This window comes from Physeter macrocephalus, chromosome 5, assembly GCF_002837175.3.
Source record: "Physeter macrocephalus isolate SW-GA chromosome 5, ASM283717v5, whole genome shotgun sequence".
NCBI classification, from domain to species: Eukaryota; Metazoa; Chordata; class Mammalia; order Artiodactyla; family Physeteridae; genus Physeter; species Physeter macrocephalus.
In genome coordinates, this window is record NC_041218.1 from 47,347,881 (window position 1) to 47,361,601 (window position 13,721).

General features: G+C 34.1%; 1 protein-coding gene across 4 annotated transcripts in view; it reads right to left on the reverse strand.

Annotated features, from left to right (window-relative positions):
• Positions 1 to 649: 649 nt before the first annotated feature.
• Positions 650 to 13,721, reverse strand: part of ZNRF2 (zinc and ring finger 2) — a 111,919-nt gene continuing 98,847 nt past the window's right edge. The window contains exons 4-5 of one of the 4 annotated variants that reach the window (XM_024132002.3): positions 6,261 to 6,340; positions 650 to 3,100 (exon numbers count right to left, since the gene is read on the reverse strand). In XM_024132002.3, coding sequence (XP_023987770.1) covers positions 6,283 to 6,340 — 58 coding nt within the window. In that variant the 3' untranslated portion in view covers positions 650 to 3,100; positions 6,261 to 6,282. The remainder of the gene's footprint in view (positions 3,101 to 6,260; positions 6,341 to 13,721) is intronic. The other 3 variants (XR_003679824.2, XR_008617369.1, XR_003679823.2) reach the window with 3 other exon arrangements.

The following is a 13,721-nucleotide window of genomic DNA, read 5'->3' on the forward strand; positions in this document are numbered from 1 at the left end:
AAAACCTACCCAGTACCCAACAGTTAACAACATGACTTTTTTAGTTGTTTTGGCTACCACAAAATAATGAGTTATAGAAACCATTATTTATATTTCAATTAGACACTGCTCTTAAAACACAATCTATATCTGATTTATAACCAGGTCTGAAAAACACAGATTAAGACTATTCTTAGTTTATTTCTCTGGGAAAGAGCCAAAAGAAGACAATAATTGTACTCATATACATTCTTACACTCTCTTACACATTTAGGGGGAAAAAAAGCCAGATCACCGTAAGATGAGTCAAAATTGGCAATAAACCCATTATGAAGAAAAGAGCGGCACTGAAGTGAAATTTCAGAACACATTGCTTTCTATATACCCAACTGTGATCTTATTTGAAAACAAGTATTTACAAAGATTCTAGAAAACTATAACCAACTTGATAACTAGGGTTTCATTCTTTATTTTGTCTCCATAATATTCAGTTGTCAGTAGTTTCAGCTATACATTTAAACATGTAACGTGATTTTATGTCCTACTTACACTATTCAGTGTCCATATATAAATTTACAAATATTATAAGTGACATTATGTACAATATTACTTATAATATTTTCCAGATTAGCAATTTTGACTTTAAATAAAAACTGGAGCATCTGGGCTTTAAAAAATTTTCAATTTCTAAATAATTCTTTTTAGGAAGTCACTGATGGAGACTGAATTTAAAGTAAAAAAAAAAAAATGCTACCTTTTGTAAATTTTAACAAAAAAGGGATCACTATAAACAGATTTAAGTAGATACTGTTCTAGACAAAGAATCAAGTAGCACTCGACACTGACAAACACTGAACTTTCTCTTAAACCACAGGAGCTTCTACTGTAGGAACTGCAGCACAGAACCTTATGACAAACAAAGGCTAAGTGAATACGATTGTGAGAGTATGGTACAGGATAAAGAAGGAAAAGGGAATTTAGGCCAATAAACTTTAAAAGTCAATGAGTAAATTATATCAGAAAATCAACTTCCAAGAGAATATCAATAGTTAACTACCACAGCTATAGTAAATCCTTTCCTTTAAGAATTGAAGACAACAAAATAATTCTTACCATAACAATATACCAGTAGAAAAAAAATTATTCACATTCTAAGAGGTTTTTCTTGGTGTGTGTGAGAGAGAGAGAGAAAGAGGGAGAGCAAGAGAGAAAGTTTACAAAATTGAAAATGTGAACTAAAGTGTATTCATATTAAGATTTCGTGATAACAGAAAAAATTTAAGGAAAGAATATTTTCTTTGAGGGAAGAATATTTTCCATAACTGGTTAAAAAAAAGCACCTATGAAACTGTGCTGTCAGCTGTCACAATGGAGGTTTTGGACTCTTCTATCAACTGCAGCATAACAGAAGACATTTCACAGTATAACTTTAAGGAAAATATTACCTGGTTTAGAATCACACTGAAAGCAGTGAAAAACTCTTTTAATTGTTTATAATATACATATTTTTCTGGGTAGCAGCAGTTGCTCCTGTATGTGCCCTTTTAAAAAATATGAAACAGAAGCAATAGAGTAGAAAAAAAATTGAGGATAAGAATAGCAGCAATAAACAGAAAAGCAAACACAAGTACATTAAAGAAAAGCTTAAAATAAGGAAACAGTACTGTGTAACTCTCAATTATACTGAGTAAAGTGCACTGCTTAAATTGTTCACTGATAATATTTTCCCTATGTTGAAAACATGAAATCTATTTATTGGTATTTTTGATATTAAAAAAAAAAAGACATTCACTGTTGCAGCCCTGATAGCTCTCCTCCAGTATTTTTTAACCATTCAGATGTATTTTGTGGGAATATTTATTCACATAATTTTGCTTAATACATTTCTTTCTAAACAAGACTGAATTTAAAAGTCTCTGTAACATTTTCAATTACAGTAATAACATTAATAAATTATAAATTAACAAAATCTTCATGTTTGCTTTAAAAAATCATTTATCAAATGCTAAACCCCAGATTATCTGGAAAATTAAAGATGCAAATTTCTATAAATCTGGCATCCCAATTAAATTCTGATTTTTAAAAGTATATAAAAATGTCCCTCAAATTATTCCAAGTTCCACTCAAGAAAATTTTATTTTACCCTTTTCATAAGTTATTAAGTTTACAACCTGCTAAACATTCTACCCAAATGTAGGAAAACTGCCTGGAGATGCAAAGCACAATAAAATAATTACATGGAAAGAACAAACAAAAATACGTTAAAACAAAGTTACTGTAGCTGGAAGCACTTAAAATTGGTAATTAGTTTTTTTTTTAAGTTGCATAGCTGCAAGATGATTCATTGCTGATTAACTGTTTAGCAGTTTTATTTAAAAAGGAAACAACATATTTAATAAACTGCAATTCTGTAGATAATCCAAATTTAATTAATTAAAATGTAATTATGTAACTTGATTTTATACTCTTTGGACTGCATTCTGATAATGTTAAACCTTTAAAGTATTAACATACTTTAGCTTTCCTATGTAGAAGTCTATTTTCCACTCTTGGGGAAAAAAAAAAATCAAAGAACTTGAGATCATGGTCTACATTCAGAGAATGTTTTACTGCTTGATTACATTTCTTGGTTTCACATTCAAGACTTTAATTTTTAAGAAGTAAATTATGTGGTCTTCAATTTAAGAATAGATGAATGCAGGAACATCATGTTGGGGAAAATAAAGGGACCCCAAACTAAAAACCAAAACAAATTAAAAACTAGTTGCGCAGCTCTAGAGAACTTAATAAAAAGTAAATCAACTTTTAAATCAGTTAACTTTGGTGTCTGAATATAAAATGTTCATCAGTATTACCTATGTAGATGACTATTAAGGGATGTGCAGCATTTTCAAAATCCCTGTGTGTCCTTTATATGCATGTTTGGTACACTGAGTTCTGTGACAATTGTCCTCTCCTCAGCAGGATTTTTTTTTCCTGTATGATTGTCCATCTCTGCATTACTGAGTCTCACAGAACTTAGATTTCTGGCTGAGTGTGCCTGCATTTTTGTTTTTGCTTTTCCAGAGATAAATCTTCGTATCCTCTCAGTTTTTCAAGCATCTTGAAAAGACAAGGAAACCTGTGTAAAAGTGGATACATTTAGTTTAAGCAATGGTCCATGACAGTAAAACAAATCAAAATACATCAATTTCCTCATGAACAATGCTTTAGACTGTAAATTTTCATACACTTACTTAGTATTTTTAAAACTGATAAAATTTGTTTTCTGCAAAAGAACAAATCAAGGACACAGAAGGATCAATTAAAGCTTAAAATAGTTACAAAAAATAGCCACTAAGGGCTTCCCTGGTGGCACAGTGGTTGAGAGTCTGCCTGCCGATGCAGGGGACATGGGTTCGTGCCCCAGTCCGGGAAGATCCCACATGCCGCGGAGCGGCTGGGCCCGTGAGCCATGGCCGCTGAGCCTGCGCGTCCGCAGCCTGTGCTCCGCAACGGGAGAGGCCACAGCAGTGAGAGGCCCGTGTAACACACAACAAAACAAAACAAAACAAAACAAAAAACAGCCACTAAATAACAGTCGTTCCCCCTCCACAATAAAGACTACACCAAACTACAGAAAACACACACACACAAACACACACAATTTACTAAGCCCTCTCCAAGTAACTAAAAACCTCGAATTACAAATAGTGAACAATTTCCTAACTAATCAAGACCTTAGATATTCATGTATCTCTGTTTTGGGCTGACTACTAAATTCGTATGCTGAAGAGTATCAGAAGTGCTACTTACATGTTGCCTTAAAAAAAAAAAAGTTTTAACAACACTGAATCCTCTTCAAACCCACACATTTTTTTTTTTACATTTTTATTGGAGTATAATGGCTTTACAATGTTGTGTTAGCTTCTGCTGTACAACAAAGTGAATCAGCTATATGTATACATATATTCCCATATCCCCTCCCCTCTTGAGACTCCCTCCCACCCAAACCCATACACTTTTAATCTAGGACAGCAAAAGGGATAGGAAGAATTTATCATTTGACAAATAAGGGCAGTCAGAGCAAAAGCAAAAACGTGAAAGAATTGAGATATTCCATGTCTACACATTCTCAGAAATGACTCTTCAAGACCCACAGAGAAAGATTCCATTGGTTCACATTTCTGAGGCCAGCTGCCACCAAACTCAGGCTTCACAATGAAAAATAAAATGAATAGGAAGATAACATTGATATATAGGGTAAGGAAACTGAAATGCTGTTTAAAACCAACAGACATGCATATTGACCATGAGATGAGATGCATGTTCCACATATCCCATAACCTCATTGTGACACTAAAAGAAAAATTTAGCTGATTAGACCATGTAATAAAATATTTTATATCATAAAATTCCATTTTCACACAAAAAAGTTTATTGACTAAAAAGATAAATTTTATCTATGGGTGAAAGATTTAGACATATTATTTTGATATGTGGACTACTAAGATAAAAATTTCATTTTATTAGCATTGGTTTTTAGTACTTAAAAAGCTTCTAAAATTTTAGATATAGCTTTACTTTATTGGCCCAGATGTAAGGTGACCCTGAAGACATTCCAAAGTATCCTCCTCTCCAAAAAACCCTTTACACAGTAAAATAAAAACATACATACATGCATGTATCCTCAAAATACCACTCCATCACCACACTTCCCTTATACAGCAACCTAATCCCAATTCATACCTCAAATGTGTCAAGGTATGATTTGAATCATCTCACAGTAAAAGGTTCAAAAGCTGATACAGTTTACCCAGGCCTTCACATTTCACAGGCATAACCCTAATGTTATTACGACAGAGCTCTCTCTCAATGTTGCAGCTCTTATTTCAGCTGCTATAGCTGCTATTAAGTTATCTCAAATATATTTTGTCAATATTCTAATCTGCTGCTATTAAATGACCCTCATTAAGAGGGAACAGAATTCCTTGAATGTGTTTATTATCTCAACACCTCAAATTTAAGACCAGGAGTTATTGAAATAAAAGGAAATGGGGGAACAGCACAGGACTAGATCTCAGGTATTATCTGCTCTAGTTTCCTGCCTCCAGTCTTAGACATTGAGGAAAGATTGCTGTCTGTGACTATCTTGAGTCTCTGAACACAGAGGTTCTAACTCCTTCCAAAACAATTCCAAGATTGGCTAAAATATTCTGCCTTCATATAAAACACAATGTTTTATATCATTTTTGAAATGATAAAGATAAAAAGCTTTTCATATACATGAAGATAGCAATTAAGTTAGCTATTTTTTCAAAGCTAAATGATGGAATACGAAAAATAGCAATACTCAAGTGAGGTTTTCATTTCAATTTGCTAAACATTTTCAGAAAATGCAGAATCATGAATAAGCTACATCAATAGTGGAAAACAAATTCTGTATTTGGTTTAAAATTTAATTCATTTTTTTTTGTCTACTGTATAGGTAGGATACAAAAGTGAAAGATTAAATTGAACGAATGAATACAAATGCAACTTTCTGAAGAAACTGTTCCTACCTAATAATAGCAAAATAGCAAAGAACACAATCTTTTGATTCAATTCCCAGTTCTACTAAGGAACTAGCTATGTAACCTTGACAAGTCAAGTTTCTTGTCCTCTCTAAAACTTAATCTCCTCATCATCTGCATAACAGGAATAGTTAAGAGTACTGAGCTCAAAGGGTTGTTATACCAATTAGATGAGTTATAGATGTAAAATGCTTAGACCAATCCCTGGCACATAATAATGCAATATAAATGCTAACTAATTATTATGATTAGAATTCTATTATATTGCATTACCTAAAAACATACCTGGGAAGTTATGGATAAGAGTATGGAATTTGATTCTGTTGCTAACTACATGTCCTTGGACTGCTGGTGCAATGTGCTTCTTAATGTCATAGAACTTAATTACTCTGACCCTCAGGTTTCTCATTGATAAAATGGGGTCATGATATTTACTTCATGGGGTTTTTTAAAGTATTAAACTAAAATTAAATAAGCTAAAGTGTTTTAAAGTACCAAAAATGTAGAGTTTACTTAATATATGACTTTCTTCGGGAAATCAAGAAAGTTGTTTTTATGTATCTTTTAATGTGAGTTTTCTATACAATAGCCTAATACAATGTCTGGAACACATATACACACAAACACACACCCCTTAACTAATAAATGAGTGAATAAAAACGGTGGTTGAGAATGTATAACTCAGGTAACAGTTTAAAAAGCAATTAAAACAGAAAAAGGGAGAATTACCTATAAAACAGGAAGCTGATGCTTAATCTGAAGGGTGCTCAGGGCAAGATCTATTTACTTCAAACCATTCATCTATACAGCTAGAAAAGAAAAAAACCAGAAAAATTGAAACACTTATGTTTAATTATTTATATCATAATAGTCATAATAAAAATGCTTACTTCTTGACATTAATATATCTCTGTGGAAAAAAATCAATATTTTAATGACCATATTTGGCATATAGAAATAAAAGATAAGAATATGTTTGTTACATTCTGATTATTCTAAGCAGTTAGGGAAATGAATCTTTGCAAAATTATGCTATAAAGTACTTTAAAGTTTAAACAGAACAACCATTCCCAAAAGAGAACCTAAAGAACTAGCACTTTACCAATATTCAAAATTAAAGGACAAATCTGGACAGATATTTCTCTCTTCAAACTAGTTGTTCATTTATGTAACTGTCAACCAGTTCATGCCATAGATCAAACTTTTAAGCTTTAATTCTTGACAATACTGCATTACATTTTAAAAGACCATATTTATGTGATGTATTGAAAACTTAATTTAATTCTATCCCTTCTTTCCTGCAATACATATACATATACAAATAAATATACCATCATCCATTTGTATTTATAAACTATTTCATGATTTTATAGGAAGTTAAATATTAGGCTGCATATATAATTATCATAGATCTGCACTGTCCAGTGCAGTAAGCCACAAGCCACATGTGGCTATTTAAATTTAAATTAATTAAAATTAAATAAAAGAAAAATGCACTTCCTCAGCCACGCTAGCCACATTTCAAGTGCTCAACAGCCACATGGCTAGTGGCTACTCTACTAGATAGCACAGATATATAACATTTCCATCACTGCAGAAAATTCTAATGATAAACTCAAGGCCTTAAGAAGGTTAAGTAACTTGCTCAACAGCTAGGAAGTTACCCAAGCAGATTTTAAACTGTTCAACATTCTCACTGTTGACACACTGCAAACTTGCATATGACACAAAGCTAGAAGGCTTGGCTAATACGTTGAAGGGTAAAATTAATATTTATCCAACCTCATATCCTGACAGGTTGGTTTGATAGGTAAAAATGATGGATAAATTTAAAAGGAAAGAAGGTAAAAGATCTCAACCATATGACATTCTTTCAATATCTAAAACAATTTCTGTTGTCATTAAGACTTTTGCTGTCTAAATAAACATGCCCAATTTGGCTTATGTCACTGTTTTCATTCAGCCTGCTCTCTATTCGACTCACTTGGCTCTAGACATCCTCTGGTCTACCAGAATACCTCTTACAACAAAGTGCTGAGAAATGAACAAAATACTCCAGATGTGTCTGAATAGTACACCTCTGTGATCTAAAATGGGTACTTCTTATTTTACAATCATATGATTTTGGCTCATCTAGACAAAGAAACCATTTAAAATCCCAGGTCCTTCTTACATAAATTGCTATCAACCCACGTTATTTAAAATATTATATTCCTCTCTCCAAAATCCAGCAGAAAATCACTCTCCTGATCTTCGTGCTTTACTTTCTTAGGCATTTTCTTACTCTAAAACTATATATATGCATATTCCAAAACAACGTATAGTACTGTTTGCATGTTTTAAATTTTATTTGAATACTACTATAAGGTATGCTTTTTTCTAGTGGCTTTTTTTCAATTTGAGGTTTGCAATTGTTAATAAATAAGGCTCTAGTTTTTACATTTCACTGTGTATAGTGTTCCATCGTATAAGCACACTGCAATTTATGTATCCATTCTTTTACCAATGGACACTTTCAGTGATGCTATGAACATTCTTATACATCTCTTAGCCAGCACTACTCACAGGGTGGTACACACAGTGCTAATCCTTGAGCTATTTGTTACCAGTCCTCTAAACACACTGTTTTGATTGACTTTTTTTTTTTTTTTTAAAGCACTGCACAGCCTTCTCAATGAAGACAGCACTGTATTGATTTATTTTCTGGTACAAGCTCCTTGATCTCACCCTGTACCTGCACACTAAGTAGTAGTAGCAGCACTGTCCTGGAGCACAAGATCAAAAATCCCTCCAGAGCATATACCTAGGAGTGGAATTACTGAGTTGTAGGATATGTACAGCAGACACATTTGTATGCTTACTGGACACTTGCGGCTCCTTTTTATGAACTGTCAATAACTTTTGCCAATTTTTCTATTTTGATTTGTCTTTTCCTTATAGACTTGTAAGAAGTTATTATCCAGATATTTCAGCTGTAACATAATACACACTTTTTTGATGAACCTTGCTTTCTACAAAACTATTCACTAAAAACAACAGGGTTTATGAGAGAAAAAAAAAAGGTTAAAGGCAGACCACTCAAATAATACAACCCTGTAACCGGAACAAAGCTGTGTTCCTTCCAAACAAATAAAATACCTCTGTAAATATAGGATTTTTTTTTTAAAAAAGGGTGAGGTTAGCTTGATATAAAGAGGATTAAGGAAGGATTGATACTGTTGAGTTACGGAGACAAAAGCCAAAGCACAAAATTTGAGAAACTATGAAGTAAGCAGGCACTTCCAAAATAAATCCCAGAGCCTAAATGAATTGGGTGTGAGACTACTTGGTGAATGGGCATCCTTAAAGTTAACTGTGTTCTTCCATGGCTTGCTTCCATATTTGCTTTTATTTGATGGAGCAAAGCATTAATGTGCTGAAAAATATTATATATGAACCAGTATGATGTGATTATATTGTTGTCCTTCTATACCATTTACCAACTACAATGAGCTAACTACATTACAGAAAGTTGCTGAAGGAGAGTACTGTTTCAGATAGCAAAACTTTGTTGTTATGAAAACACTCTGAGGTCTACTTTTTAACTTTTTCACAGTATCATGATGCAAAAAAAGTTTTAAATTTTAATGTAGTCAAATTCATCAACTTTTCTTCTAATTTTTTATGGGGAGGTTATCTTAGCCCCCCAAATAATTCCTTACCATGAGATTAAGAACATCTCTCTATATTCTTTCCAACACTTTAGATTTTGGTATCCACGGGCAGTTAATCTGGAATTCTTATTTTAAACGTAAAATAGGATTCAATTATTTTTTCATATCAATAACTATTTTTTTTTTTTTTTTTTTGCAGTACACGGGCCTCTCACTGTTGCGGCCTCTCCCATTGCGGAGCACAGGCTCTGGACGCGCAGGCTCAGTGGCCATGGCTCAGTGGCCATGGCTCACGGGCCCAGCCGCTCCGCGGTATGTGGGATCCTCCCAGACCGGTGCACAAACCCGCGTCCCCTGCATCGGCAGGCAGACTCTCAACCACTGTGCCACCAGGGAAGCCCAATAACAGTATTTTTTCATATCAATAACATATCAATTGATCCCAGTGCCATTCATTGTATAGTTCATTCTTATCTTTACTATACTGTAATACCACCCTTGGGAAACCAATTTTTCCATTTATTCATGTTAAACAAACCTTATATAGCACCTACTACGTGCCAGAACTTTCTAAAAATAACTCATTTAAAACCTCAGAAGAGGGACTTCCCTGGTGGTCCAGTGGTAAAGAATCTGCCTTTCAATGCAGGGGACACAGCTTAGATCCCTGGTCAGGGAATTAAGATCCCACATGCTGCAGGGCAACTAAGCCCGTGCACCACAACTACTGAGCCCACATGCCTCACTACAGAGCCTGTGTGCGGCAAACTACAGAGCCTACGTGCTCTGGAGCCAGCATGCCACAACCAGAGAGAGAAAACCTGCTCACCACAACTAGAGAGAAGACTGCACGCCACAATGAAGAACCCGTGCCCTGCAACGAAATATCCCACATGCTGCAATTAAGGCCCGACGCAGCCAAAAATAAATAAATAAATAATAAAAAACCCTCAGAACAACTCTATGTAGTTGGTACTATTGCCTCATTTTACAGATTAAGGCAGAGAAAAATTAAGTAACTTGACCGAGATGACACAGTGAATTAACAGAGGGGCTGGAATTCAAACCTTAGGAATCCTGACTCCCAACAGTCCATGCTCTTAACCTCCATGTTATGCTGTCTCTCCATATATGCATGAGTGTTTATGGACTCTATTCTTTCCCACTTACCCACCTATATCCTTTCCACACTGTCTTAATTAATAGTCCTATAGTGAGTTTGTACAGGACAAGCTCCCTGCCCCCAGCATCGCTTTCTTCTTTATGAGTGTCTCAACTATTCTTGGCCCTTTGTTCTTTTATCCGTATATATTTAAGAATAAACTTGTCAAGTTACATGAAAAAACTAGTTGAGATTTGACTGGAATAGCATTAACTACATAGATTTGGGGTGAAGTAACATCTCTATGACATTGAGTTTTCCTAGCCACAAAAAGGTACCTGTATGTATTTTAAACCTTCTATAATATCTTTCGATAAAGTTTTAAAGTCTTGAATATCTTAAGATTTATTCTCAACATACTTTATTCCTGTTGTAGTTTCTGTTGCTGTTAATGTTTTTATTCTAAAATAGTTATATATATTTTTTTGTACTGGGATATGAATGCAGCTGGTTTTCATATGTTGAGCTCATATCTGGTAACCCAGCTAAATTCTTATTAATTTTAATATATTATCTAATATTTATTCTTTGCTTTTAAATTATTAATAATATAGAATTTATTAATATGGTCCTCCTCCTCTGTTAATGTGGTAACTTATATACATAAATTTTCTAATCATATATATCTTTGCATTCATAGCATAAATCCAATTTGGTTGAAAGGCATTATTTTCGATCTATATTGACGAATTTGGTTTGCTAGTATGTTTTTGGATTTTGCATTTATATTCATAAATGAGAGTTCCTTTTAATTTTCTTTCTTATCCTGTCTTTGTCTGATTTGGGTTATCAAGTTTATACTATTCTCATAAAATAAGTGGGAGAACCTTCTATCATCTTCTACTTTTGGGGGGAATTTACAACTGTTAACATGGTGTTCTTTGGATATCTGTAAATTTGCTGTCAAACTGTTGTCGTGGGCCTGTTTTTAGGTTTTGGGTTTGGTTTTTAAAAAAATATTTGTGGTTTTTCAGGGTTAGTCTTAATAACTACCTATGATAGTTATTAGTCTATTCAGGTTTCCTATTTCTTTTTGTGTCATTTTGGACAATATTATATTTTTATGGAAACTGCCTGTTTTGTTTAAATTTTTTACTTGAAAAGAATAAAAATTTTCACAGAATTTTCCAATCGTTTTTAATTTCTGCCATATCTAGAGTTATGTGTTCCTTTTCATTCCTATACTGTTTATTTTTTCCTTCTAGAGACAATCTTGCCAGAGGCTAATCTATTTTATTATTCTTTCCAAAGAACCAACTTTTGACTTTGTCAGTCTCTAGTGTGTAATTTTTTCATTCAATTTTTTTCTTCTCTGATCTTTATTGTTTTGTGTTTATTTTGTTACCAGTTTCCAAATTTCAGTAAGAACTTGGATTACTGATTTTCAGTCTTTTAAAAAATATTTTTAATTAATTAATTTATTTATTTTTGGCTGCGTAGGGTCTTTCTTGCTGCGCACGGGCTTTCTCCAGTTGCAGCAAGCGTGGGCTACTCTTCATTGCAGCGAGTGGGCTTACTGTGGTGGCTTCTCTTGTTGCGAAGCATGGGCTCTAGGTGCGCAGGCTCAGTGGTTGTGGCGCACGGGCTTAGCTGCTCCGTGGCATGTGGGACCCTCATGGACCAGGGATCAAACCCGTGTCCCCTGCATTGGCAGGAGGATTCTTAACCACTGCACCACCAGGGGAGTCCCTTTCAGTCTTTCTTTTAACACAAGCCTTGGGTTTTCACTATTATTCAGTTCAGAGTATTTTCTAAGTTCCCTTAAGACTTCTTTGATCCCAGAATATTTATCTTTTGTCACTGACATAAAACTGAGCTCAGAGAACAGCTTTCTGTATGATACCAACATTTTGTGGTTTGTTAAGACTTGTCTTACGGTCTAGTACATGATCAATTTCTACAATACTTCATACGTACTTGAAAAGAAAATGTACTCTCTAATTGCTGGGTAAAGATATACACATACACATCCATTAGATCAAATCTGTTAACTGTATTGCTCAATTTTTCTAGGTCTTAACTAATTTTGTGTATGTCTGCTTCATTCAGTGAGAAGTGTGTTGAAATTTCCCATTATCATGATGGATTTGTCAATTTTTTCTGACAGTTCTATGAATATTTTGAGACTGTGTTCTTTGGTACACAAAGAATTGAATTTTATATACTTTTATCATCATAAAATATTAATAATACTTTCTGCAATAAAGTTAATTTTGTCCAATATTAATTTAGCTTTGTCAGTTTTACTTTAGTTAATATTTGCCTGGATATAGTTTACTATCCCTTTACATCCATATTTTTCTATATCCCTTATGTTTAAGCGTGTTGTTCATCAACAGCATATCCCAATCTTTTGATTTGTTTTCAACTGGTTACTTTGATCTATTTGGATTTATTATAATTACTGATATTGGATTTATTTTTGCCTCTTTGTTTTGGTACTATTTATTATTTTCTCTATGTTTTCCCCAACCCCCATGCCCTGCTTTTAAATAAAATTGCACATTTTTTTTTCTTTCTTTCTTTCTTTTTTTTTTTTTTTTTTTTTTGCAGGGATAACTAACAATGCAGAAGGTTTGGCTTGAGGCTTTTTTTTTTTTTTCGCGATATGTTACGTGGCTCACTGGCCCAGCCGCTCTGCGGCATGTGGGATCTTCCCGGACCGGGGTGTGAACCCGTGTCTCCCACATCGGCAGGCGGACTCCCAACCACTGCGCCATCAGGGAAGCCCCACATTATTTCTTTTATTGCTTTTAAAGTTATAGTTTTCTATTTTTTTTGTAGGTTACCTTAAATCATCTTAAATCAAATTTTTCCTGAAACCAAGAACACTTTATGAGAAACCAGATGGGCTCTGGAGTCAAATACACATGGCTAGAATCTCAGTTCTTCCATTTATTACCAGCTATGCGACCTTGGAGAGATTGCCTACGGTCCCCCAGCTTATTTCCTCAGCTGTACAATGAGATTGTTACAAGGCTTATATAAGATAACCTATTCAAGAAGCTATGGACAACACCTGGGTCACAGTAAATGCTTAACAAATGGTAGCCTTTGGGATGCAAACAGATATGGGCTTAAGTTTTAGTACCAGCAGGAAAAAGAAGGCCTTTTTTTTTTTTAGTATCTTTATTGGAGTAAAATTGCTTCACAATGGTGTGTCAGCTTCTGCTGTATGACAAAGCGAACCAGCCATACGTATATATATATATATATATATATATATATATCCCCATATCTCCTCCCTCTTCTGTCTCCCTCCCACCCTCCCTATCCCACCCCTCTAGGTGGACACAAAGCACCAAGCTGATCTCCCTGTGCTATGCGGCTGCTTCCCACTAGCTATCTATTTTACATTTGGTAGTGTATATATGT